This window comes from Balaenoptera physalus (assembly GCF_965194825.1).
Source record: "Balaenoptera physalus genome assembly, chromosome: 3".
Taxonomy (NCBI): Eukaryota; Metazoa; Chordata; class Mammalia; order Artiodactyla; family Balaenopteridae; genus Balaenoptera; species Balaenoptera physalus.
Window position 1 is genome coordinate 1,396,081 of NC_138890.1, and position 26,030 is coordinate 1,422,110.

Sequence of the window (26,030 nt, forward strand, 5' to 3'; positions counted from 1 at the left end):
TCTTTGTGTTCAAGTCTGAGGCTGAGAACAAGATGCTCCAGGGGCCCAAGAGAGGGAGACCCTGACCTCCTGGAGGCTCAGGCAGAACTCCCCAGAAAGGGGGATAAGATGAGCTTGTTCCACTGAACCGTATCCACCCTAGAGAGTCACTATGACCCCGTTTGTAAAAGACTGTAAATAACCTAGCTGCCCATCACCGGGGGATCTGCTGGAGAAACTCAGGTTCCTCCGGCCAAATATCAATACAAAGCAACTTTTCACAGAGAGGTAGATAGATCTCTTTGTGCAGCCACTAATTCCCTGCAGCTTCCCTTGCAGGAGGGGGAGTCTGTTTCTCCACCCCTTGGAATCTGGGGACTTGGTTTGATGGTAAGAATATGGCAGGAGTGACGTTGTGGCATTCAGAGCTTAGTTTGCCAAGGAGCCCTGCGGCTCCTACCTTTGTCCTCTTGGAACACTGCCCAGAGGCAGCCGTGTGTCTGAGGCCTCCTGAGTTAGCCCAGGTGACACTGAGTTAGCCCAGCAGAGGAACTTTGCTGCCAACCCACAGAATCATGAGGAATAATAAATTTTTATGCCCCTACGTTGGGGGATGTTTGTTACGCAGTGACAGGTCACTGAGACTTGCTGACATACAAGTGTAGCATGTGTGTGGTGTAACACCATTTCTTTAAGATGATCCTTATTAAGAACTTATGTTTCAAAAAAAAAAAAAAAGAACTTATGTTTCTATGCTTTTAAATATATAGAGAAGGATCTAGAAAGATCCTGCTGACCCAGGATTGAAGATGGTGATGAAAGGGGGATATTAGCCTATCCTTAACATTTTAATATTTCATGAGGAGAAATTTAATATTTAATATTTTACAGAGTGTTATATTGAAATTTTAATATTTTACAAGGAGCCTGAGAAAGAGAAGGCCAGAGGCAGATAGGGAGACGCAGGGGAAGACTGAGGGAGACTAGGAAAGGCAGACACAGAGGCGGAGACTAGAGCAGGAAGAGGGAGAAATGAGCCGGTGACACGGATCCCGCCCCCTCCGCCCCCTGGCCCCCGTGTAAATCCCTGGCATCCCCGGCTGGCCAGCTCGCCAGCCAGCTCACCATGCCGTCCGGAGGCTCCCCGCTGACCCCTGCCCAGTTCCCACCCTTTCAGCTCCCTGCCCACGGTCAGCGCGGGCCTCGGAACACCGGGCGGGGTCTGCGGCCATCGGACGGGGGGCCGGTCCTGCTCCACGTGCCCACGGTCACCACAGCCCACAGCTTCCAGGTGCTGTCTGCCGAGGCCCCGCTCTGGGCGACGTCGCCAGAGGCCCCGGCAGGCCCCGCCTTGAGCCCAGACCAGCCGGAGAGCCCCAGGATCCCGCCCCACGGCAGATTCCAGAGTCTCCTGAAGGTGGACAGGATCTTGACATGGCTGGCGGTCAGCTCTGCCCCTCCCCACAGCTTCCTTGTCCCCAGAACAGCTTTAGCAACAGGCTGGGCTGACGTACACCTTCTGGTTCACTCAGCCCCCCACCCCAAACCCTTTCCTTATCCCCATTCACAGATGAGGCAGCTAAGGCCCAGAGAGGCTGAGCAACGTGTACCGGGTCACACAGCCGGGATCCTAACCCCGGGGGTGCGCTGCCCCCCACATCCCTCCTGTGCTCTGAAGGCTGTCTCGTGGGTGAGAGACTGAGACCCAAAGCCAGGTGGGTGGGAAGCACACAGGGGAAGGAACCACCTGCCCACCTGGCCCCAGGAGCTGGGAGGGAACAGCTTCCCCCGTTCTCACGACCAGGTCTGGTCCTGCCACCCACAGACCTGGGGAGCCCTCATCTCCACCCTGGAGCACCAGTGATGCCGCAGAGCCCTGCAGCCCCCCATGGCTGGCCAGTGAGGCAGGAGAGGAATCCAGTTCCTTCTGGACTCAGACGCGGATGTGGATGTAAAAGGAAGAAGCTTTTGTTGACTTTGCAAATGGGGTGGGGGGAGGGGGAGGGGGTCTTGGATCCCTGGGGCTGTTGGATTGCGATGCCCCGGGGGTCTGGCCCTCCTGCTTCTCGCTTCCTCCTCAGCTCCAAGCCCGCCGGCAGCCCTCTCTGTCCGCAGGAATAGTGCCTCCCACCCCCGCCCCACCCCGCCCCACCCCGCCCCACCCCGCCCCATCCACTCCATCAGACCGGGAACTTCTTGGCTCTGATGCGCAATAAATGTCCTCTGCTGAAAAGCGCATGTCTCTTCATGCTCTCTGCCTGTGTTCAGGGCCCAGGTCAGCTCCTTGACCCACCCTGTCCCGTCCCCAAGCCATGCTGACTGGAGCCTGCAGGGGTCAGGACTCACCCAGGCATGAAGAGCCCAGAGAGAAAACAACATTCCTGGCTGAGGGGGGCTGACCAGGAGCCTGGGATCCAGGCGGATATGCCTTTGGGCCCCACCCTGTCGCTAATTTCTGAGTTCCCTTTCCCCACCTCTGCGCCCCACCCCCACCCCGTCTCCCCCAAAGCACCAGATCCACACCCACTGCGTGTCTTAGAGGAACCCCAAATTAATGCACCCCAAGCTGATGCTCCCCCTTCCGCCTGCCACCTCCCCAGCTTTCCTCTTCCCAGGATCCATCCCCACAAGTCCCCCGCTTGCCCAGGCCCCAAACCTTGGGGTCACCCTTGACCCACCCCCCCCCCATGCATCCCATCCGTCAGCAAGTACTGACAACTCTACTTCAGAACTTATCCCGAAGCTCTTAAGGGACAAATAACACCAATCCAACCTCGGACACCAGAGGAGGAAGGAATATTCCCCACCTGTTATATGAGGGCAGTGTAAGCAAAACCTGTCAAAAACACTGCAGAAAAAGAAAACCACAGACCAATACCCCTCACGAATACAGACGCAAGGACCCCTCACAAAACATCACCAGATTGGATCCAAAGGATTGCACATCGTGACCACCAAGTGGTCATGGCCAGGAATGCAAGGTTGGTTTAACACTGGAAAATCCATCTTTGTGATTCACCACATTGACAGAATAAAGGAGAAAAAAAACCATGACCATGTCATAGCTGCAGAAGAGGCATCTGACAAAATTCAACACCCATTCAGGTTAAAATCGTGGCAACTAGAAATAGAAGGGAATTTCCTCAACCTGATAAAGGCCATCTGTGAAAAAACTGACAGCTAAGATCACCGTGAATGGTGAAAAAACGAATGCTTTCCCCGTAAGACCAGGAGCAAGGCAAGGACACCCACGGTCACCTTGGACATTGTACTTGAGAGCCTCAACAGTGAGATAGGACAGGAAAACAAAATCAATGGTAAGTGTTGGAAAGGAAGAACTAAGATGGGCCCTATTTGCAAAATCTGAAGCTGCTTGCTGCTGCAAGATTTACTTGCTGAATTACAATTACCTGCTGAAAATACTTGCTGTGATTCAGGCCCCAGCACCCCTCAGCTGGATCAAAATGGTACCTGCCCCAAGGGTGGAGCACTGTGGGGTCCCCAGGCTGAGGCCAGATTGGTCAATTTGTCAATTCAACCAAAAAAGAGGGGGGTTTTGGTAAGCTCCATGGGGTGCACGTAGGGAGGCCCTGAGGGTGCTGTTTCTCACAATCGTACCAGGGACCTACACTTACTTGGGACCCTGGGAGTTGCCGACTAGGGCCTGCCTTGCACAAGAGGCTAGTGTCAGTTCGAGGCCCCCACTTGACCACACAGAATGGCTGCAGAGGCCCCAATGCCACGTCTGGGCAGCCCTGTGGGCTTTGCCCTCACCGGGCCCTCTGCCGGCAGGCCTCTCCCACCCTCTGGGGCCCTCAGAGCTTGTCCTGTGATGTTTGCCTTGCAGTCTGGCTTTGGGCCCCTTTTTGTGGCGGGAGCCGCATTTGGGGACCAGCATCCCCATGCACAGCCCGGGAAAATGCTGACTCAGTAAATAACATCAGCTAACCAACCACTCAAGGCTGTTTACCGAGGATCGGGCAGACAGACTTGTGAATCGTACAGGCCTGTGTCATCCTCCCAACAACCTCGAGGGACTGGTTGCTATGATTCCCACATTACAGATGAGGTTCCTGGGGCTCAGAGAGGTTAGGTCATTAGTCAAGGTCACCCTGAGGGGCCCCGGCACAGACCCAGGGGCCTGGAGCCCAAGGCCTCAATCCCTCTGCTCTCTGGCCTGCCAGAAATCCAGGACTCTGCTCCCGTTACAGAGGGAAAGCCACTTGTCCAAAGCCATACCTGAGGCTCCCAGGCCATGTGACCCCTCCCTCCCCTGGCCCCGACCGCCAGTCCTGCACATCTCGCCAGAGAACGAAGGAGAGAAGAGCTTTTAATTTTAGAAATAATTACTGCCACCTAAGGGTTCCTGCTGGCTTTCCCAGGCATGAGGACGCAGGATGGGGAGAGCCATGGCCCCGCGACACTCCCACCCAGAGGGACACACGGGGGCTAGGGAAGCCCCCTGGGCTGGCAGCCACCTCCAGGCCCCCTGCCCCTGCCACAGCTCCCCCATCTGGAGCCACCCTCTCCTCCCAGGGGGTGTGTCTCCACGGCAACATCCCCATCGCAGGTGGTCATAACCTTGGCGACCAGGTACTGCCACCCCACCACCTGGGAGGCTGGAACCCCTGGCCGCATCCCCTTCCCATGCCCCCCCTCGGCCCCCACGGCAGCATCCCACTGGGGATGCTGGGCCGGGAGAGGCCACCCGGCCGCTGAGCCCACCTCCCTCCCCTTGCTAAATGCAACGGAACAGCAATGACGATGTGCACATTCTAGCCAGTTGCTGAGGACCTACTATGTGCTCCCAGGCTCCCTCTTGGCGCACAGAGTAGGTTGATGCTGACCATGGACAGAGAGAAGACAAGACAGTGGTTTTAGGCAGCGGTAGATGCTTCCCTACTCAGACCCCCAGAACCTCCACCTCCGCGGGCAAAACCTACAGCCCTCAACGTCACTGAACTATTGGTTCAGTCAGCCAGTACTTACTGGACACCTACTCTGTGTCTGCTGGAGCTGCAGCCGAGAAGAAGGCAGGGCCTACGATAAACAGGATAAATCAGTAAATTACACAGTGTCTTAACTGGAGAGAGTGCCGAGGAGGCAGAGAGGGGACAGAAGGAGGCAAAAGGTGGAGCCATGAGTCAGGAAGGGGTGAGCCGGGCTCATGGCTGGGGGAAGGCGCTGCAGGCAGACAGGACAGCTGTGCAAAGGTCCTGAGGTGGGCAGTGTCCGAGACCTCATCCTGCTCTTCAGCCAGGCTTCCTTCCGGAGCAATGAATGCAAGCTGGGCAGAGCCACTGAGCGCCCTGGTGTCCCCCTGTGGACACTGAGGACAATGATGTCCCCCTCCATCATTGAGTGGGGTCTCTGCAGCCCTAGAAGACGGGTACTGTTTGGGTCCCCATTTTACAGATGTGGAAACTGAGGCTGCAGGGGAGTCTCCCACAGTTCCACAGGCAGGAAGTAGGTTCGAACCCTGACCACCGCATTGGTTACCCCCTTCTCCCTGCAGGACCCATCTCAAGCACCCCCTCCTTGGAAAAGCATCCCTGACCCCCAGCCTAGGCTGGGTACCGGGTATCATCTGCTGAGTTTTCCGCCACCCCCTTTTGTGATAATCTCACAAGTCTGCTCCCCCAGGCCCATGGCGAGCCCTCCCCCACTGCCACGTCTCCTCCCTCCGGCCCAGCGCTTGACCTGGTACACAGACCTACTGGCACACAGTAGGAAAGTGCTTGCTTTCCTAGAGCCCTGGGTGGCAGGTATCAGAGCCTCATTTTACAGAGGGAGACAGAAGCTCAGAGCTGGGAAGAGACTGCCCTGAGGTCACACAGCCTCTGCAGCAGTGACTCCTGTATGCGGGCGCTGGGCTGTCCGTGGGGGTGGGGAACCACGAGGGAGGGGAGCCCACGTCCTCCTCCTGGACCTCTGCTGGCCAGGAAAGGGATCTGCCCCCTTGTCCCATGGGGACCTGGCCTGCGGCCTCCTGGGATGCGGTTTCCAGGCCTCTGGCCAACACAACAGTCTGGGAACGGAGCCTGCTTGAATCACAGGTGGCTGAGCTGACGCCAGGCCACCATGGAAGCAGCTGGGAAGGCGCAGCGGGCAGGGAAGGCCGGTGGGGGTGGAATCATGCGAGGTTACACGCCTAGCCCCCTGGGCAGCCAGGCCCACCTTGAGCCCCTCGCTTGGGACAAATGGTATCTCTGAGCCTCGACTTGCTGATCTGTGAAATGGGAATAATAAGTGTCCGCCTGTAACCATGACCCTGCAGCAAGCACAAGAGGGCCCGTGTTTAGAACGGAGCCCAGCATATAGTAAGTACTCAGTAATCTCGCTAATTAATCGTGTATTAGCATGATGGTGGTGGGGGGGGAGGGTGCCCCCACCCCATCCTCTGCCCCTGCGCCTCCCACACTGCAGTAATGTCCTGCCTCTCACACTGGACTCCACAGCGTGAGCTCCCTAAACAGGGCCGATGCTGGGCAGGCTCTGTCCTGGGGGTTCAGGACACTCCACTCCTGATTCCATTTCTGCCCTGGCTTGCACAACATCCCAACCTGGGAGTCAGGGTAGGGACACTTCACCCCAACTTTTAGTGATTCTAGGACATCTGCTCCAACAAGACGCCTTTCATCAGATGAGGCAGACCTCCCTCCTAACTTGAGGTTCCCAAGCTTGGGGGTGCCCACGGCTCCCCAAACCACCACAGTAAAAGTAAAAGGGTCATTCTTTCCACAAACATCCATTGAGCACAGCATTGAGCTGCAGCATAAATAAGCGATTACAAACTGGCCAACAAAGGATGCAGGGAAAGGCATTCCAGGCAGAGGGAACAGCGAAGGCCAAGGCCCTGAGACCGGCAGGAGCCTGGCATGTTTGAAAAGGGGCAAGGGGGCCTCACTGGGAAGGAGTGAGGCGGGCGGCGGGAGGAAGGCATGGGTAGGGAAGATGCAGAAACATACACCGAGTTTAGACATGAATCTGAGGGCAACAGGGAGCCGTAGCTGGTTCCAGAGGCCAGTGGTTAAGCATCCTCTGGGGCCCAAGTGAGGAATGGGCCTGGAGCGCTGGCTGGATCGGAAGAGGCTGGGGCAGGTATCCAGGTGCCAGGTGGCGGAGGCCTGGAGTGGGGTCAGCGAGGAGGGGCCAGATCCCAGAGGGTCACAGATGGGGAGCCCTGCGTTTCCTGCACCGCAGCCTCTGCAGGCCCACCAAAGCCATGGCCACGGGGTGGCCCTCACTCGCGCCACCGCGTCGGGTGCGCACCGAGCGGCAGGCGCTCCCGGGTCCTGGACGCCCTGCCCTTCCCCCGCCCGCCGCCCTGGCGCAAGTCCCGGCACCTGCGCGCACGTGTCCTCGCGCCCCGCAGCCCCGCACAACTGCCTGCGGTCGGGTCACCGCGCAGCCCAGCCGGCGGGCCGCGCGCACGGCCGAGCGCAGCCCCACGCGTCCCCGCTCCGCGCGCCGTGGAGGGCGGCGGCGGGCACGCGCCGGCGGCGGCGCGCACGGTGGACCCGGGAGGTGGCGGCTGCTCTTGTCGGCTCCGGACGGCCTCCGCGCCGCAGCCCGCGCCCTGTCCGCGCCGGAGCCGCCCAGGTGAGTGGCCGCGCCGGACCCCGAGACCCCGCTGCGCCTGCGCTCCGCAGCGCCCCCCCCCAAGCCCCCACCCTCGCCCGGGGACCACTCTCACTGAGCGCCCCTCCCGGGCTCATTGCTCCTCGCCAGGCCCCCAGCGCTCCCCCTGGAAACTTTGGGGGGCCACTCCCCATGCTGGGGTCCCCCGTTCCTCCCCTGGGGCGCCGAGGAGCAGGGAGGCAGGTGGGCTTCTCTCTGGGGCAGTGGGTACGCCTGGGGGGATGCGCCCCCTTCCATGAGGGGAAGGAAGGGGGACTGGCTGGGTCTGGGGGTGGACGACGGTCGGGATGGTAGCGTCAGCCCCAAGCCTTCCTGCCCTCCCCTCCAGCGGGGTCTGGTCCAGCCAAGGGGGTGCCGAGCTGCCAGGAAGGAGAAGGAAGCGTTTGGGGTCCACACCAGGACCTGCTGCATCCCTGGGGCTGGGGACAGCTCAGCCGGGTGGGAGGGATTTGGGAGCACAGGGCCAAGCCCCCTGCACTGAGGGCCTGTGTCCAAGCAGCAGCAAGGATGGGGTCGGGGGAGCTTCTCTCCATCCCGTGAGGTTGGGCATGGGTGCCCCCCAGGGCCTCTGGGGCCAGGCCTGGGAGGCCACTGAGCCCCATTCAACAAGTTGTGAGGGTGGGGGACAGCACCTTGTGCCTTGCTTGATCTGGGTGCAGGTGCAGGAAAGGACCCGGTCCTTATTTTTGAGACCGCCTTGTGACTGGTTTTTTCAACATGTGCCCCAGGCACTGACAACACAGGCACCCCGGCCCCCCAGTTCTGAGGAATCAGAACTTCTGGGGTTTGTGCCCCAGAACCTGCATTTTTAACAAGCAGTGCCATGTTTGTACAGAGATGGTTGCTGGTGGGGGCATGGGGAGGGGGTGTCTGCTGCAGTATGGTAGCAGCAGAGGGACCATCTGGGGCTTGATGGGGGAACTTACAGGGACAGCAAGGCTCTGAAACCTGGAGCAACCCAGGAGGGCTCCCTGGAGGAGGTGTGGAGGCTGGGACGGCTATGGCGTGTGAGTGCCCAGAGGTGGAGGACACAGGGTCTCTGTGGATGAGACTGGTGGAAACCAGGTGCAGGCAAGCGGGGAGAGGTCTGGGGCCGTTGGGCTGCGGGCATACTGCCTTGCTCCATTCCCCACTGAGCTGGAGTGGCAGCCATCTGAGACAGGATCTGAGCTGGAAGACCCCGTGGGCCCACCCCATAGGCTTCCCCCGCAGATGCAGCTCCTCCGCTCTACCTGGATAGCGTGGGGAGATGGGAAGGGGCCGCCCAACCTTGGGACGAGGGCTCAGTAGGGCTAAAGCCAGCTGTCCTCGGCCTGCTTCTCTGTTCCCTGTCCCAGCTGGTGACTTCCGGCAAAGGACAGCCCCTCTCTGAGCTCCAGTTTTGAGATGGACATCAACACGGGATGTAATAAATGGAGGTGCATTGGACCCCCGGCATGGGGCTGCCATGAGATAGACGCTCTGTGACTGTGGGGCAGCCATGATCATCCTCTCTGGTACCCCAGCAGCTCTGCCTTGCACCTGCTCGGCCTCAGTGTGCTCATCTGTAGAATGGAGGGGGCTGCTCCTAGCCACCCCCGCATGATGCCTGGGATCCGAAGGTGCCTTGCTGAGTGGGAATTACAAAGCAGATCTTAGGCATCAACTTGATTTCTCTTCCCACAATGCTGTCATTCTTGGGCTCCCCTGAGTCACCACCTAGTCACCAGGTAGAGAGCCCCTTGGAGAACTCTCCAAGCAAAGCTTGTCCTGGGTGGGCCCGGGCGAGCCGCACACCACCCCATGTCAATCCTGGGCCTCTTAAGAGGGCCGTCCATCCACGCTCCAGTAGGGCTCTGGGATTCAGTGAAAGGGAGCTGGCATCAGACCCGGGTTCAAATGTTGACTCTTAAGCTGAGTGCTGCCAGGCAAGCTGGGGACCACTCTGACCCTCAGTCTCCTTTTCTTCAAGTGGGTTTCGTTATTCCCCCACCTCGGGGCTCGGCTGGGCTAGTGGCTGAGCGGCTGTGCTATACAGTGGGCATTCAAAACGTGGTTCCAGATCTAGAGGCCTCACCTGCAGAGGGCGGTCCACAGCCCCCCTGCACAGGCTGGCAAGGAAAGTGGGTCAGGAGGCCCCCAGCCCCCCGAAGGGTTAACGGGGACTAACGGCAGCTGGAGGCTAATTAGGGCTTAATGAATTGTCATGGATCAAAGTCCCAGGAGGGCCCGGATCTAGGACGAAGGCTGCACCAATCCTGAGGGGTCGGCAGTGCGTCCCCAGAAGCAGGCCTCAGAGGGCCGGGCGCTGCTTGTGGCTGGGCCCCACCTCCCAAGTCGGTCTAGCCGCTTGAACAGGGAACGCTTCGAGGACCTGCCAGCCGCACTGCCCTTGCTCCCTCTGGCCCCAGTTGTGGCCCCGGGGACAGAGGGGCTGGCTGCAACGATCTATTCCCCCCGCCCCCGCCCTCCTGGTGGGTTCAGCTGCTGCCTGCAGGCGGGGGCCTGGCTCAGCCTTGCTCAAGGGAGTGTTCAGCATCCCCCAGCCTGAGAGGGGTCCGGAGGATGAGTCCCCTGTGGCCAGTCGGGGGCAAAAGCTGGCTCAAGATAGAAGGGATGGGAGGGGGAGGGGCCCTGGCCAGGAGGGAAGGAGGGAGCTAGCTACCTGGCCAGGGGTCCTGGGGCTGGGCTGCCTCTGCTCCAGGGGAGGGGCCCCGGCAACCCCAGCCCCCTCGGCTTAAGAACTTCCTAGTAAATTTGGGTAAAGGACAGCTTGGGGCGAAGGGGAGGAGGGGTCTCCATTTCCCAGGTCCTGCCTGGACGGACAGATTTCGGGCTCCTCCCCCGGGGTAGGTCCCTGCCCTGCAGCTGAGGCTGATGGCAGACCCTGCGGGGAGCTCGGCCCCCTCCACCTTCCACCCGGAAGAGCAGGCGCACAGCTCTGGGGAGGCCTCCACCCACCTCCTCTTCAAATCTGCAAAGACCCTGCGTGAGTCTCCTGAGGTTGCTGCCGCAAATCACCACAAGCCTAGTGCTGAAACCACACACACTGATTCTCTGACAGTCCTGGGGGTCAGGAGTCCGACTGGGGTCTCACGGGGCTAAATCCAGGCGTGGGCAGGGCTGGTCCTTCTGGAGGCTCCAGGGGAGCAGCGATTCCCACCTTTTCCAGCTTCTAGAGGCGCCGCATCCCTGGCTCGCGGCCCCTCCTGCATCCTCACAGCCAGCAGCGCAGCATCTCCCGTCTCTCTGCCTCTGACCCTCCCGCCTCCCTCTTATAAGGACCCTGGGATGACAGTGGGCTCCCCAGGGAATCCAGGGTCATCCCCGTCTCAGGGTGAACTGTTCAGCATCCTTGATTTCATCCCCCTTTGCCACGTAAAGTAACACTGGCAGGTTCCAGGGATCAGGTCGTGCGCGGGCATCTTTGGATGGGGGCGTTGTTCTGCCGACCACAGACCCCCACCTCCCCCGTTCTTCCTCTCCGTAGCCCTGTCCACACGTGGCCTCTGTTTTACTCCTTCTGTTTATCACCCGTGGATGAGTGGCAGGGATTCCGTCCGTATTGTTCAAAGCTGTTTCCCTCAAAGAGCAGCGCCTGGCACACAGAAGGTGCCCATTCAGTGCTTGTTGAATGAATGAATAAATGAATGAACGGATGAGGTGAGGACTTGGCCGAGGGCAGAACAAGGTCTAGGGGCGCCCGACCCCAGCCGGCACCCAGTGGAGACTTTTCTGAAGGCGCCCAGGTTATGAAGTATCTTCTCTCCGACTTCTCACCTGCCACTCCGTCAGCCCCGGGGGGCGGCTGTCAGTCACATGAGTCGCTTTTGCAGAAGAGGAAGCTGAGGCTCAGGGCCTTAAAAGTCTCTTCCAAGGCGGTCGGGGGCGGGCTCTGATGGAGACCCGGAAGCGCTCGTCCTGGCGTGGGATTTCGCTGATTCTCTGCTTCATTGGTTGGATATTCCTGGGCCCTCAGAGCACCCAGCTCCGTGCATGTTGGCGGTGGGGGGTAGAAGGAGGACTAACGTGGGCCCCGCCCCTGGGACAGTGCTGTCCAGGCAGGAGACACAAGTTTCCAGCCTCAGATGATGCGGGGTGACAGGGCCGGAACACACACAGCCAGACGCATCTTCAGACTCCAGCTCAGATACGTCCTGCTCCTGCCCAAAATCCCCCCATGACTCCCCCGCACTCTCAGAATCAAGTCCCAACACCTCACTGTGGGTTCAGAGCCCTGCGTGGTTCCACCCTTGCCAACCCCGACCCCCCAGACCCAAACTCAGACGCACCCTGAGCCTCCAGCCTCAACCCCCCTTTCTGTCCTCCGAGCACCAGCCTATTCCCGCCCCAGGGCCTTTGCCCCGGCGGATCCCTCCACCCGGAACACCATTTCCCGGCCTTTTGCCTGCTCACTCCTGCCCGCCGCTCAGGACTCAGCTCAGACAGGCCCTCCCGGCCATGCTGGACAAAGCATCAGACCAGATAACAGACCCCCACTTTTCCCAAACGGTCTACTTCATGGATGTGTTTGCATGTCTTGCCTGTTTGCCCACCCGACACGATGCTCAGTGAGAGAAGCCAGACACAGAAGGCCACACAGTGTGTGATTCCATGGATGGGAAACGTCCAGAACAGGCAGATCCACAGACACAGAGAGTGGGTTGTCAGGGGCTGGGGCAGGGGGTAGGGGGTGAGTGCTCATGGGGACACGGCTTCTTCTGCGGGTGATGGAATGTTCTGGAATTAGAGGTGATGGCTGCACATATATGTGAAAATACTAAAAAAAACACTGGACACTTGAAATGGGGAAAAAACGCCCCGAGGAAGGCCCCGGTGCTGCTGAGCCCCCAGCACCCACGCTTGGCCCACTGGGGTTCAGAGGGAGAGAGGGAGTCCTGGAGTGTGGCCAGGGCAGCCCTGCCACAGTGGGATTTGCCCCTCGCTGGGGAGAAGAGATGGGAAGGTTCTCGGCCACCAGCCCTGAGGCTCTGGCTCCCCGGCGTGGAAAATGAGGGGGGGTGGCCCTGGGTATTCAGGGGGTCTGGTCTGCACCACGCTCAGCGTGAGCGGCGCTCAATCCACGTGGCGAGGAGTTTTTCCCACACCAACAGTCACATGGGGACTCGGCCCCAACACAGGTGCACCCGCAGCCCAGGAAGGGCCAGGCTGGCCCCCAGGGCCTCCTCCACCCTTGGCCACGAGCCGCGTGCTCGCTGACCATGGCGTGGGGGGAGGGAGCCTCGCTCTGCCAAGGGCAGCCCCGGGGCCTCACAGTTCTGCCCGGCTGGCACAGGGCAGGCTGCTGGGTCTGCAGAGCTGAAGGAAGTCAGGGTCCCACGAGGATGGGCTCCCACCGCCCCGACCCTGGAAGAACCGTGGGAGGACAGGGTGTGGAGTCCTGGATCCAAGTCTTACATCTGCTTCTCACCTGCTGTGTGGCCCTGGGCAAGTCACTTCCCCTCTCTGGGCCTCTGCTTCCCCATCTATAACACAGGCTGATAATCAGCCTGTCTCCTCCTGGGGCAGCCACTGGATGCCTGCTCTGTGCCCAGCATCCTCTACGACAGCGGGTCTCACCCGGGCGATCCCGCCCCCCAGGGAATGTGGGCGATGTCTGGGAACGTCTGTGGTTGTCACGACTGGGGGGCTCCTGGCGTCGATGGGGTGGGGGTCAGGGATGCTGCTACACACCCCACAGTGCCCAGGATGGCCTCCCACAGAGACTGATCCAGCCCCGGAAGTCAGCGATGCTGAGGGACCTCACACAACCCCAGTGCATTCTGAAGGTGGGGACACTGAGTCCTGAAGAAGGCAGGGTGTCTGTTGAACGGTGGTGGGTGAGCTGGAGCCCATGCTGACAGGAGGGGGGTTTGGAGTGGGTTGGTGGTGGCCTGGCGGTGGCAGAGATGCAGAGCAAGGTGGATCTGGGATATATTTGGAGGTGGAGCTGACAGCACCTGGTGATGGATTGGCCGGGGGTGTGAATGAGGAGCTGCCAGGGGACGGGTGACGTCGGGACACTGTGGGGCCTCCGGGCGATGTCAGGGATGTGGCTGGTCCCCAGGGCTGGAGCTCAGGAGAGACACAGGGTCAGGAGTCATCAGTGAACAGATGGTATTTAGTCCTGGGTGGAGAGGGTGGCAGGTCCCTGGGGGGAAAAGGAGTGTCTGGAGGGCAGGTGGTGACCTCGACCGCCCTGTGGGTGTCACCTCCCCCAAGGCCCCTGCCTCAAGGAGGAGGGAAGGGGCAGAGAAGGTGCAGAATCAACATGGACCTGTCCACACGGCCTCATTTTGCCATCCAGCACGGCCCCACTGAGTGGCCTTTGCCAGCCCTGTCCCTCCCAGCCCCCGCCTGCCCTTCCCACCAGCATTCACAGCTGGCTGGCCTTCTCACCACCTTTCAGGAAATGGACCCGATGCCCTAAAAACTTAGCAGCAAAAGCAGGACTGGAATCCAGACCCCCACCCTAATCGGGACCTGGGATCCTGGCCTTCTAAGCCCACCTCAAGGCCCAGGCCTCCAGGCGAGGAAACAGGCCCAGAGAGGGTGACTCACTTGCTCAGGGCGCCCAGCCCTCCACCGAGACCACCCTCCCGAGAGCTCTCCCGCTTCCCAGTCCAGCCAACGTCGGGGTAAGTGAATGAACGGGGTTGCTAGAGACAGAGTCAAGTCCCCGCCGCTCCCTCACCCAGACCAGACCTTCCCACAGTGGAGGGGCCAGAACCCTGGGGGGGAGGGGCCAGAACCCTGGGGGGGAGGGGGAGGCATCACAAGCCCCAGCCCAGCTGCGAGTCCACCCACCCCGCACAGAGATGACAGGCCCATGCTGGGGGGAGAGGTTATAGCTCACAAACTGGGTCACAGCTGGAGCAGGCCCCGCTGGGCGCCAAGGACCAGCTATCCTCTCATCCCGGGAGCAGTTACAGCGCGAGTGCTCCGAGGGCGCCCCGGGACTTGCCCCCTTTGACAGGCGAGGTTCAGAGAGGGTGCATTTTTCATTGGAGGTTACACAGCACGTCAGAACCGAGGTCTCTGCCGGCCTTTCTGCTACTGTATCACAGTGGCTGTGCCCTGGCCGTGCTGACCTCTCGTCACTTAAGTACTTCCTTCCTGATACTGTTCTGCGACAACTATTTTTTTAAAACTTCTTTCCAACTTAAAAAAAAAATTTTAAGTTTGTAAAAAGTCCACCTTCCTCTCTCTGCAGCGCCCGTCCCCGGCCTCCTTGGCTGAACGGCCCAGCCCTGCTACCCACCCTCACCCCCCCGCTAGGCTCCCTTTCTCCCTCCCTAAGTCTTTGTATGAATGTCCCTTTCTTGGCAAATTAGATCACTGCAATCCCCTCAACACCCCCTTCGCCCTTTTCCTGGATTTATTTCTCTCCACTTATGGCCACCTAAGGCGGGAGAGAGTGTATTTACTTACCTCTTTTATTATCCGTGGGCTCCAAGAAAGCTGACCCCTTTGTCTCACGCACTGTGTGTCCTCAGCACGTGGAAAATGCCTGGCACAGTAGATGTTTGTTGACTGACTGATGGACGGAATCAACGAATGAGAGGAGACCAGTGTTACAGGATCTCCACAGGGGATGATGAAAACAGGTCCAGCAAAAACAGAGCCGTAGTTTGAATTCTAGCTGGATGAACTGCCAGGACCCTCTCCTGCCTCTGTTAAAAAAAAAAAAAAAAAAAAAGATTAGCGAGTGTTACAGGGTGTAGCACCACCCCACCTCACTCTGAGACTGTCCCCTGCCACCTCTGACATGCGGTGTGAACCTGAGAGGGTGACTTATGTTGCTTTGAGCCTCAGTGTTCCCATCTGTAAAGTGGGCGTGACAGTGGGGACCCACCCCTGTGAGGTTGTTGTGGGAATTAAATGGGCCGATCCAGGTGGAGCCTTAGCCCAGGGCTGGCCCAGAGCAGGGGCTATAGCAGAGTTTGCCATTTTGATGAAGATGATGATAATGATGAAGATGATGTTTCCAGTCCAGGAAGAGAGACCAGCTTTGAACAGGGGTTTAAGGTGCATTTCAGAGAGCCTGGGGGGAGGGGAGGGGTAGTTTAGTGCAGAGAGTCACCGGGGAAGTGACACTGGGGGCGAGACCCAAATAAAGTCAGGGAGAGAGCCATGAAGGGACAGTGGTCTGGGTCTCGCACAGCCCGTGCAAAGGCCCTGGGGCAGGACCATAGCGGGCATGTTGGAGAAACAGCGAGGAGGCCTGTGGGGCTGGAGCAGAGAGCGAGGGGGAGAGAGGGAGGAGGGGAAGGCAAGGAGGGGCCGGGCGCATGAAATTCTCTCCTGCAGAAGGAACAACGCAGGCAGCTCTGCCCCCACAAGGAGTCTGTTTGGGGGGCTGAACAATACCAGCCATTTCCTTCTTGGGGCAGAGCCAGGGAGGGCCTTGCTCCTCCAAAGCAGACTGCTGAGGAGCTGTGCCCCATCCCCGGCTGGGGGACAGTTATCCCTTGACCACAGGGAGCGGCCTGGGCTGGGATGGCGACCTGGGAGTGACCTCAGAGCCCCTTTAACATAGAAAGAGATGGCTGAACAGGGGACCATCAGTTCTGTCATGTCCCCTCCTGGGACACGGCCTCTCCACATGCTGTCCAGGGCAACGACACGGGAGAGAATGACCTAGAAAAAGAGCCTGGGAAAGGAGTTTGCCTCGGGGAAGGGTTATGTTCCCTGCAATGCCCAGGTCGGGATTAAGGACAGTTGCAGTGGGAAGGCACAACCAGATGCCTCTCGCTCCCTCCCTCTGCCCCCCTGCTAGGTTCCCCAGCCGGGGACAGGGAGCTAAGACCTGTGACCTCCTGGAGGCCAGGGGCGCCTCGGTTTGCTCATGATGTGACCACACTCTCCACTACGGCAACTCCCTTCCCGCCTCTCACAGTGCTGCCCCGAACGGTGTGTGAATTCCCAGGGTTTCAGGGGCACCTGCGCTTGTGTTTATGTGCCCACCCAAATCAAGAACTGAGTTTGATGTTTGATTTTATTTTGCCATGAATAGGATTGTGCCGTCTGTGATTGTTTGGCAACCTTGATCCCCCCTGGCCTGCTGTGGAACTACACCTCAGCCAGCTTTCCTTGTGGGTACATTTGAATCTCCCAGCATTCCACAATAACCATAGATTATGGCTTATTTGATCCCCTATTGATGGGTGCTTAGGTTAGTTCCATTTTTCCTCCATATAACTAGATCTCAGCTCTCTTTTCCTACTGTGTACATACAGAGCTCCTTGATTCCACAGCAGGCACAGACCACAGTTTATTTAACTAATCCCCTATTGATGGACACTTAGGTTAGTTTTGGGATTTTTATTCCCCCCCCCCCATATAACTACATCTCCACTGTCTTTCTTCATTGGCACATACAAGTCTCCCTGTGTTCCACAGCAGGCACAGACCACAATTTATTTACCTGATCCCCTATTGATGGATATCTAGGTTAGTCCCAGTTTTTGCTGTTCCAAACGACTCTGCAGCAAACCTCCTTGTTCACTCTGCTCCCATGTGTGAGTTTTTCTTGTGGATCCATGGATATTCCTTTAGGTCTTGTAGCTGCCATAATGAAATACCACAAACATGGTGGCTTAAAACAACAGAAAGTTATTCCCTCTGTTCTGGAGGCCAGACATTCAAAATCAAGGTGTCAGCAGGGCTGTGCTTCCTCCAGAGATTCTAGGCGTGGATCCTTCCCTGCTTTTTCCAGCTTCTGGTGGTTATTGGCAATCTTTGGTGTCCCTTGGCTTATAGATGCATCACTCCAGTCTCTGCCTTTGTTGTCACGTGGCTATCTTCCCTGAGTGTCTGCATCCAAATTTCCCTTTTCATAAGGACACCAGTCATTGGATCAGGGCCCACCCTGCTCCAGTGTGACCTCATCTTAAATTGATGACACCTGCAAAATACAAACTCTCCCCCCCAGTGACGTATGGTTCACCTCTGGCATTAAGCTACTCGGGGCTCTGTGTGTGTTAATGCTCACCTAAAATTCCCAAAAGGGCCCAGGAAGGCCGGAGCTGGCCTCACCGCTGTTTAGCAGATGAGAATCTACAGCCTGGGTCCTTGCTGAGCTGGGCCTGTGGGAACAGTGAGGAAACAGGCAGCAAGGATGTGTCAGGGGGAGTCAGGGGATGCCTGGGGGCTTCAGCTGCTAAGATGCTGAAAATAGCTGCCTGGCCAACGGAGCAGCACCCTCAGGCTGCCATCTGCCTATGCCCTCCCCACCCCCACCCACCTTGGCCCCAGGATCTGGGCTGCAGCCCAGCAGAGTGTGGGGACAGGGGATGGAGGGCCAGCTGGCTGTCAGGAGAGATGGAGCAACTCGGAAGGCGCAGGTGCAAAGGCCCAGGCGTGTTGGCATCTGTCCCTCCGGGCCTCCCCAGCCACATCATCCAGCCTCCGTGACCCCTCCAGTGCATCTCCCACTCCCCACCCCCACTCATTGTACTCCTAGCCTCGCCAGCCACTCCTTCTGCCTCAGGGCCTTTGCACTGGCTCTTCCCCCAGCCTGGAACCCTCTTTCTGCAACACCCATGGGCCCTTTCCTGGTCATTCTTTGGGTCTGTATTAGCTTCCTGTTGCCAAAAACAAAGTACCACAGACTGAGTGGCTGAAAACAACAGAAATCTATGCTCTCCCAGTTCTGGAGGCCAGAAGTCTGAAATCCAGGGGTCTCAGGCCATGCTCCCTCTGAAGTCTCCAAGGGAGGGTCCTTCCTGCCTCTCCCAACTTCTGGGGGACCCCGCCATCCTTGGCTTGCAGACGCATCCCTCCAACCTCTGCCTCTATCTTCACGCGGCCTTTCCCCCTCTGTGTGCATCTATGTGTGAGTCCAAACTTCCCTCTTATTATAAGGACATCAGTCACTGGATTCAGGGCCACCCTAATCCAATATAACCTCGTCTCAACTCAGCACATCTGCAAAGACCCTATTTCCAAACGAGGCCCCCTTCCCACGTACCAGGGTTAGGACTTGAACGTTTCTTTCGGGGGAACACAGTTCAACCCAGCACAGGGTCTCAGCTCAAATGTCACCTGTCCTGGTCTGAAGTCACCCCCTCCATGGACCCTGATCACCTTGATCATCCGTCCACACTGCTTCCCTACCCAGCCCTTGGGTAGACACCCCAGAGGGGGATCCCGGGTCCCACGGTGGGTAATCGCTTCCTGAGCGCGCTACTAGGATGGGATGGGCCGGGCCGGGCCGGGGTGGCGGGATGGCGGGTGCTAACGCTGCCCCCGCCCTCAGGTGCCCACGAGGATGGTGGCGCGGCCCTAGGCCCAGGCTCCGCACCATGACCTGCTGGCTGTGTGTCCTGAGCCTGCAGCTCCTGCTTCTGCCCGCGGCCCCGCCCCCCGCTGGGGGCTGCCCGGCCCGCTGCGAGTGTACAGCGCAGATGCGCGCGGTAGCCTGTCCCCGGCGCCGGCTGACCGCGGTGCCCGACGGCATCCCGGCCGAGACGCGCCTGTTAGAGCTCAGCCGCAACCGCATCCGCTGTCTGAACCCGGGCGACCTGGCCGCCCTGCCGCTGCTGGAGGAGCTGGACCTGAGCGAGAACGTGATCGCGCACGTGGAGCCCGGCGCCTTCGCCAACCTGCCGCATCTGCGAGTGCTGCGCCTCCGCGGCAACCTGCTGAAGCTCATCCCGCCCGGCGTCTTCACGCACCTGGACAACCTCACGCTGCTGGACCTGAGCGAGAACAAGCTGGTCATCCTCCTGGACTACACCTTCCAGGACCTGCACAGCCTCCGCCGGCTGGAGATGGGCGACAACGACCTGGTGTTCATCTCGCGTCGGGCCTTCGCGGGGCTGCTGGCGCTTGAGGAGCTGACCCTGGAGCGCTGCAACCTGACGGCGCTGTCGGGCGAGTCGCTGGGCCACCTGCGGGGCCTGGGCGCCCTGCGGCTGCGGCACCTGGCCATCGCCGCCCTGGAGGATCAGAACTTCCAGCGTCTCCCGGGCCTGCTGCACCTGGAGATCGACAACTGGCCGCTGCTGGAGGAGGTGGCCGCCGGCAGCCTGCGGGGGCTCAACCTGACCTCGCTGTCCGTCACGCACACCAACATCACCGCCGTGCCGGCCGCCGCCCTGCGCCACCAGGCCCACCTCACCTGCCTCAATCTCTCGCACAACCCCATCAGCACAGTGCCGCGAGGGTCCTTCCGCGACCTGGTGCGCCTGCGTGAGCTGCACCTGGCCGGGGCCCTGCTGGCCGTGGTGGAGCCGCAGGCCTTCCTGGGGCTGCGGCAGATCCGCCTACTCAACGTCTCTAACAACCTGCTGTCCACGCTGGAGGAGAGCACCTTCCACTCGGTCAACACGCTGGAGACGCTGCGCGTGGACGGGAACCCGCTGGCCTGCGACTGTCGCCTGCTCTGGATCGTGCAGCGCCGCAAGACCCTCAACTTCGACGGCCGCCTGCCGGCCTGCGCCACCCCAGCCGAGGTCCGCGGCGACGCGCTGCGCAACCTGCCGGACTCGGTGCTCTTCGAGTACTTCGTGTGCCGCAAGCCCAAGATCCGCGAGCGGCGGCTGCAGCATGTCACGGCGGCCGCGGGCGACGACGTGCGCTTCCAGTGCCGCGCCGAGGGCGAGCCGGCGCCCACCGTGGCCTGGGTGACGCCGCGCCACCGCGCGGTGACCGCCGCCAGCGCCGGCCGGGCGCGCGTGCTGCCGGGCGGCACGCTGCAGATCCGGGACGCGCGGCCAGGGGACAGCGGCACCTACACGTGCGTGGCCAGCAACGCGGGCGGCAACGACACCTACTTCGCCACGCTGAGCGTGCAGCCCGAGCCGGCCGCCAACCGGACCCCGGGCGAGGGCCGCAACGACACGCAGGCGGCCGCGCGCTTCCCTCTGGACCTCACCACCATCCTGGTGTCTACCGCCATGGGCTGCATCACCTTCCTGGGCGTCGTCCTCTTCTGCTTCCTGCTTCTCTTCGTGTGGAGCCGCGGCCGCGGGCAGCACAAGAACAACTTCTCGGTGGAGTACTCTTTCCCCAAGGTGGACGGGCCCGCCGCGGCTACCGGCCAGGGAGGCGCCCGCAAGTTCAACATGAAGATGATCTAAGAGGCCCCGGCCCACCTCCCGCGGCCCCCGCCGCTGCGCCTGCGCCGGAGGCCGCGTCTCCGTCTCCGCCCAAGTCCACGCCAGCCCGTGGCTGACCCATCTGACACCATCTGTGCGCTTCCCGTAGGGGGCGGCCGCAAGCCGGCTCCTGGCAGAACTTGCCCTGCTTTTGTAGAGACCCAGCCACAGGACTGTTTTTTCATCAGGATGCATCTTTTGCAGAGTTTCTCAAGCGTTTTCTTAGGGTTTCACCCTGTCTTCCTGCCCCTGGTGTGGTCGCTGAGCTGGGCAGGGGGCGGGGGTGGTGCTCAGAGGCCCAGCGTCCTGGGCGTAAACCGCTCACACCTGGTGGAGATGGCCTACACCTGGAACCCCACGGAGGTCAGCAGGGGCATGTGAAAGCCCTCACTGTTCACACCTGCACGCACACACACACACACACCCCGCCCCCGTCCCTACACCAGAGCACACACTCACACCCGGAACATACAACCAGACGCATGGCTCCAGAGTGGAACACACACACCCCACACCCAGCTGACACTGAGCAGGCGCCCCCAGCTCCAGAGCTCACCAAGGGTGTGCAGGGCCCTGGGGAGAGGCCAGCCTGCACGCAGACATTCAGCTCACACCCAACTCCTGCTCAGCTGGCCATCTTGGGGCAGATCTCAGGCGCTGTGCTACTGTCTCGCTGAGGAGGTCAGGCTCATCACCCTGCGGCAGTCCAGCACGCAGGATGGTCCCAGACCCCTGCACCCGGACTCCCGCCCGCCAGGACCTGCTGGCCAAGCAGGGTGAGCTGCCTGCTAGGGGAAGCCGTTTCCCTGGTTCCTCCCACCATCCCTCCCAGCTGCCACCTGCTTCCTTGCCCTCACCACCCGGGAGGGACAGCCGTCCTGGCCCAGGAGCACGGCTTCCAGGTGTCCCTCTCCAGCAGGCCAGTTGGAGTGACCTTCAATCCCGAGTCTGCACCACCCCTGCCCAGTCCCATGGCCCATTGCTCACCTCGGGAAGGAGACCAGAGCGTGGACGGTTCTCAGGGTCCCTGTTATGGGCATGGAAGGGGCAGCGACGGGGAGAAAGGCCAGGACAGAGGTTCAAGCTACAGGGAGGCCTGGACCTGGGTCATTGGGAGAAGGTGACAGAGGCACCTTGGTCTCTGCAACGTTGGGGCAGATCTTGGGCCAAAGAGTAGAGAGGGTCACAGGAAGACTGTAGCTCAGGTGAAAGAAGAGCTTCCCCAAGGTCACTGCCCTGTTGCTCTACAGATAGTGAGTTCCCAGTCACTGGGGGTATGCAAGCAGGAGCTGAGGTTTTGCAGAAGTATTCAGATACCAGACAGGGACCGTACATGACCCTGCCTCGCCCAGCCTGGTCCTTGCCCCGACTCTCTACCTCGGCCGGACCAGTTAGGGCATCCCTTGGGGGAAGGGGCACAGGAAATTTTGTGTGGCCTGGCCCTGGCCAGAAGGGAGGTTAGACAGTATTCTCAAGGACCTTGTAAGAAGGTTCAAAGCCAGCTCTGTGCCCTCGCAGCTGTGTAATCTTTGTTGGCAACCGAGGACCACCTGGACCATTTGTGTCCACATCTATAAAATGGGTCTGACGGTCAAACCTATTGCTACATACGTAGAGGCCAGGCCCATGGACAAGCTTGATGATTGACTTGGATTCTGGATCCCTCAAGATCTTTCTGAGATGAGCCAGAGAGAAAGCTGTCCCTCCTGGAAGTTTTGCACAAAGGATTCAGCCAGAAGGTGGAAGGGGACACTGGCCATTCTCCCTGGGCTGGAAACACCGGGAGGCCCTGATCCTGCTTCCACAGTGTGCACATGGGCCAACAGGGCTGTGTGGCAGGCTGCTGACCACAGCCAGCCAGGGTGGGGACCCCACCCAACCCCATTCATGACAGGAAGTAAGGGAGGGCCGAATGGGGTGTCCAGCAGCCCTACACAGAGTCGAACAGAATGGACTAGTTTTGTTCCCTTAGCATCCTCCTGACCTTGGTTGCCACGACAACACCAAGGGCCCGTCAAAACGATATCCAAGTGCCTTTAACATCATCAAGACAGGAGGGAGTATGTTCTCAGCAGTGTTAGGACTTACAGAAGGTCAGCATATTGAGATCTCCCAGCCCCCTCTGCCCGCCCCCTGTCCCAACATCAACCAAGACCCCTAGCCCCTGCCCCCCCACCCCTACCCTGCTGTATTTGGTTGGAATCCAATAAAAATGAAACCAATTTAATAACAAACTTCAGGGTTTTTTAAAATTCTCATGGGAAGCATGGGGGCACAAAGTAGGGGCTGCTGGGGGTCCCTGAGGGAGATGCCTGGCTTCAGCACCAAAGCTGACCCTGAGTCATAGGGCCTTTGTGGAGAATGCCCCGTGTGGTAAGGTTAGAGGTCACACTTCCGGAGTGCCCGTGCTGTTCCCGGCGCTGTTCCCTGTGCTGCCTGTATTCACTCCCCCGTGAGCTGGGTCCTGTTATGACCCCATTTTACAGGTGGGCAAAGGGAGGGTCAAGTCCCCAGCTAGGGAGAAGCAGGGTGCTGAGAGGGACCAGTGGCACTGGGCTGTCCAGGGGAACTCTTGACCTGAGCTCGGTCCAGGGGCAGAGCCAGCGGCAGGGAGGAAAGGAGAAATGAGGTGCAGACCCACTCCGTCCCTGCTGCGCCTCCGGAGCTGGCGACTTCTTCCCCTGGGGCTTCCCCTGGCCAAGGGCAGCTGAAGGGGGACCCGCCCCGTTGGTGGCTAGAAACCCAAGGCGGGGCCCCTCAGAGGGGTGTCTGTGGCCTCAGTGCTGTGTGGCCTGGGGGAAGTCGCTGCCCCTCTCTGTGCAGTGCGCTCATCTATAAACTGGAGGATTATGGTCCTCTTTTATGCAGGGAACTGTTTGAGCTTCCTATGGCTGCTGTAACAAAACTTAGTGGCTTACAACAACTGAAATTTATTATTTGACAGCTCTGGGGCTCAGAAGTCTAAAATGGATTGGCAGCTGGTCCTTCCGGAGGCTCCAGGGGAACATCGGTTCCCGCCTTTTCCAGCTTCTAGAGGCGCCGCATCCCTGGCTCACGGCCCCTCCTGCATCCTCACAGCCAGCAGCGCAGCATCTCCCGTCTCTCTCTGCCTCTGACCCTCCCGCCTCCCTCTCATAAGGACCTGTGATGACGCTGGGCCCCCTGGGAATCCAGGGTCCTCCCCATCCTCATCTAATCAGCAGCCGCTTCCCCCTGCCGTGCCGCACAGCATATTCACAGGTTCTGGAGATGGACATCTTTGGGAATGTAACCCTGCGCGCCACAAAAAATGGAGGCATTTTTCTCAGAAATGCCAAGTCGTGAGAAATTCGGGAGGATCTGGCATCCCGAGCCCTTGCTCAGGGCGATGCCAGGGATGCAGAGAGCCCGGCCCCAGCCCCCGCAGGGCTCCAGAAACACTTCTCAAATAAAAGAACAGCTTTACCATCTGCAGAGGGTTTGACCCTGATGTGGGGTGGCCGGCCAGGGCTGACACACAGGGGCCACTTTTCAGGGTGAGCTGAGGCAATCGGTCCCCATTTCTAGGCCTCAAGGGAGGACTGTCCATTGGGGCTCAGTGGGGTGGTAGGCACATTGGGGTGCTGAGCAGATGTCAGCTGGCATCTGCTCTCCTCCCCCACAAAGGGCCCCCAACCACTCCAAGGAGGGGTCATCTTGAGGCAGGCAGGGGGGTCCCTGGGCACCAGCTGCCCTCCACCCTGCCTGTCCTGGGTGGAGAAGTCCCCAGGGATGTCATTGCTTGCCCTAGCCTGGCCCTTCTGCCCGCCCCCCAAACCCCACCCCAGGGTCAGGCAAGTGAGGCACTGACCTGGCACCCAGAACTCAGTCATCAAGATCAATAGTCTACAAACAAAATTAATTCATGCCCTGAGTCCACGATGGACACAATAGCAACCTTTTAGATAAAGACAGGATCCACTCTGCCTTGGCATGACCCTGCCTCACTCCCCACACCCTAATCCTGGCCCTGGTGCCAATAAAACTTTATCTACAAAAACAGCCGGCCACCCCGAGAGCCATAGTTTGCAAATAAGATTTTTTTCCTAATATTACATTATTATATTACAATGTTATTTATCTTGATTACTGGGTTGTTGTTTTTCTTTCAATCACCCTTTTAATGAAAAGATCATAAAATAACAGTTTCTCATCACTGTACATTAAGACTGCACACTTCTAAATGGAGAGATCGGTGAACTGCTTTACTATGACACTTGAGGATTGCATACCTGCAGCTCTGACCTGAATTTATCCATACTCTCGAGGGATGTGAACTTGGTGTGATGACTGACCGTAGCGGTGGCCAGTACAGGAGTGCGAGCATGGTCCCCCCTTCCTGGGAAGGGTGCGTAGCAGGACATGATTCCTCTTCCAGTTCCCGATAAACAAAACAGCTATAACCCCATCCCTCCTCCTCCCCCTCGAGGTATTTGTGAATGGGCCAGTGCCCAACCTGAGGTCCCGCAACGGGGGAGGGGGGAAGCAAGTGATGGGTGGGGGCCAGAGAGGTTCCCCTCAGCACCTGGCCCCCCGGGGCCCCGCCAAGGGGAGGCGGGGAGCCCTGGGGGTCCTCCCGGCCCTGAGTGAGGTCTGTTATGCAGCATATTTGAGGTCAATAAATTACAGCAATAAATAGCAAGGTGAGGTAGGGGGAGGGGTTCCCGGTAGAAAATTAAAGTGGGGTGACAAGCCCGGCAGGGTGTGGGTGGTCCTAGGCAGGGGGTCCCGGGCAGCCTCAGTCCCCACAGCGCACACCCACCCCCTGATTTGGAATGTCAGACTGAGGTCAGGCCCCGCTCCACCACCCGCTCCTGGCATCGGGTTCACAGGTTCAGTGATGCCCGACTTGGCTCTGGGGAAGAGCGAGGGCCTTGGTCCCTGCAGGGGGCCGGCAGGGCTGGGATCCCTGGTCTGTTCTGAGGCCTGGCACCTCTGCTTTCGTCCCCCACCCCCCACCAAGCCAAGGGGACGGGACGGGTGCGGCCGCCTCTGCCCTGAACCCTGCCCTCCCGGCTGCCCAGGCCTCACCCCGACTCCCGACGGCCGCGGGCAGGGCGGCTGGGGTCCCTGGTGGATCGCATTCCTGCACACGGCCAGTCCAGCGCATCCTGAAGGGTGGGAGTCGGGGTAGCCCACGGCTGTGTGAGGTTCTGAAAGTCCATCTGGGTACAGATTGTTCGTTTCACAGGCTGAGGTGTGTGGTTATGCTGCGAGTCTCTGAGATTTCGTATTTGCTTAAAGGTTCGTCTTTCCTTCTTTACCTTTTCTGCAATCCTGGAGGAGCCCCGGCGGTGTCGGAGCCTGGTC

General features: G+C 59.5%; 1 protein-coding gene and 1 long non-coding RNA gene across 3 annotated transcripts; one reads left to right on the forward strand and one right to left on the reverse strand.

The window, feature by feature from the left end:
* Window positions 1–7,371: 7,371 nt before the first annotated feature.
* Window positions 7,372–24,806, forward strand: LINGO3 (leucine rich repeat and Ig domain containing 3). Of its 2 annotated transcripts, none has more exons than XM_082456971.1 (2): window positions 7,372–7,581; window positions 18,860–24,806. In XM_082456971.1, the coding sequence occupies exon 2, from the start codon at window positions 18,906–18,908 to the stop codon at window positions 20,682–20,684; it is 1,779 nt and encodes a 592-aa protein (XP_082313097.1). In that variant the 5' UTR covers window positions 7,372–7,581; window positions 18,860–18,905; the 3' UTR covers window positions 20,685–24,806. The 2 variants fall into 2 exon arrangements, with proteins under 2 accessions (XP_082313097.1, XP_082313096.1); XM_082456970.1 differs by lacking the exon at window positions 7,372–7,581 and adding an exon at window positions 15,287–16,694.
* LOC309658428 lies at window positions 13,332–18,829 on the reverse strand. Its single transcript, XR_014262233.1, has 3 exons — window positions 17,027–18,829; window positions 15,031–15,272; window positions 13,332–13,750 (listed from the first exon to the last, which is right to left on the reverse strand). It is a non-coding gene; the product is annotated as an uncharacterized lncRNA (long non-coding RNA).
* Window positions 24,807–26,030: the final 1,224 nt, after the last annotated feature.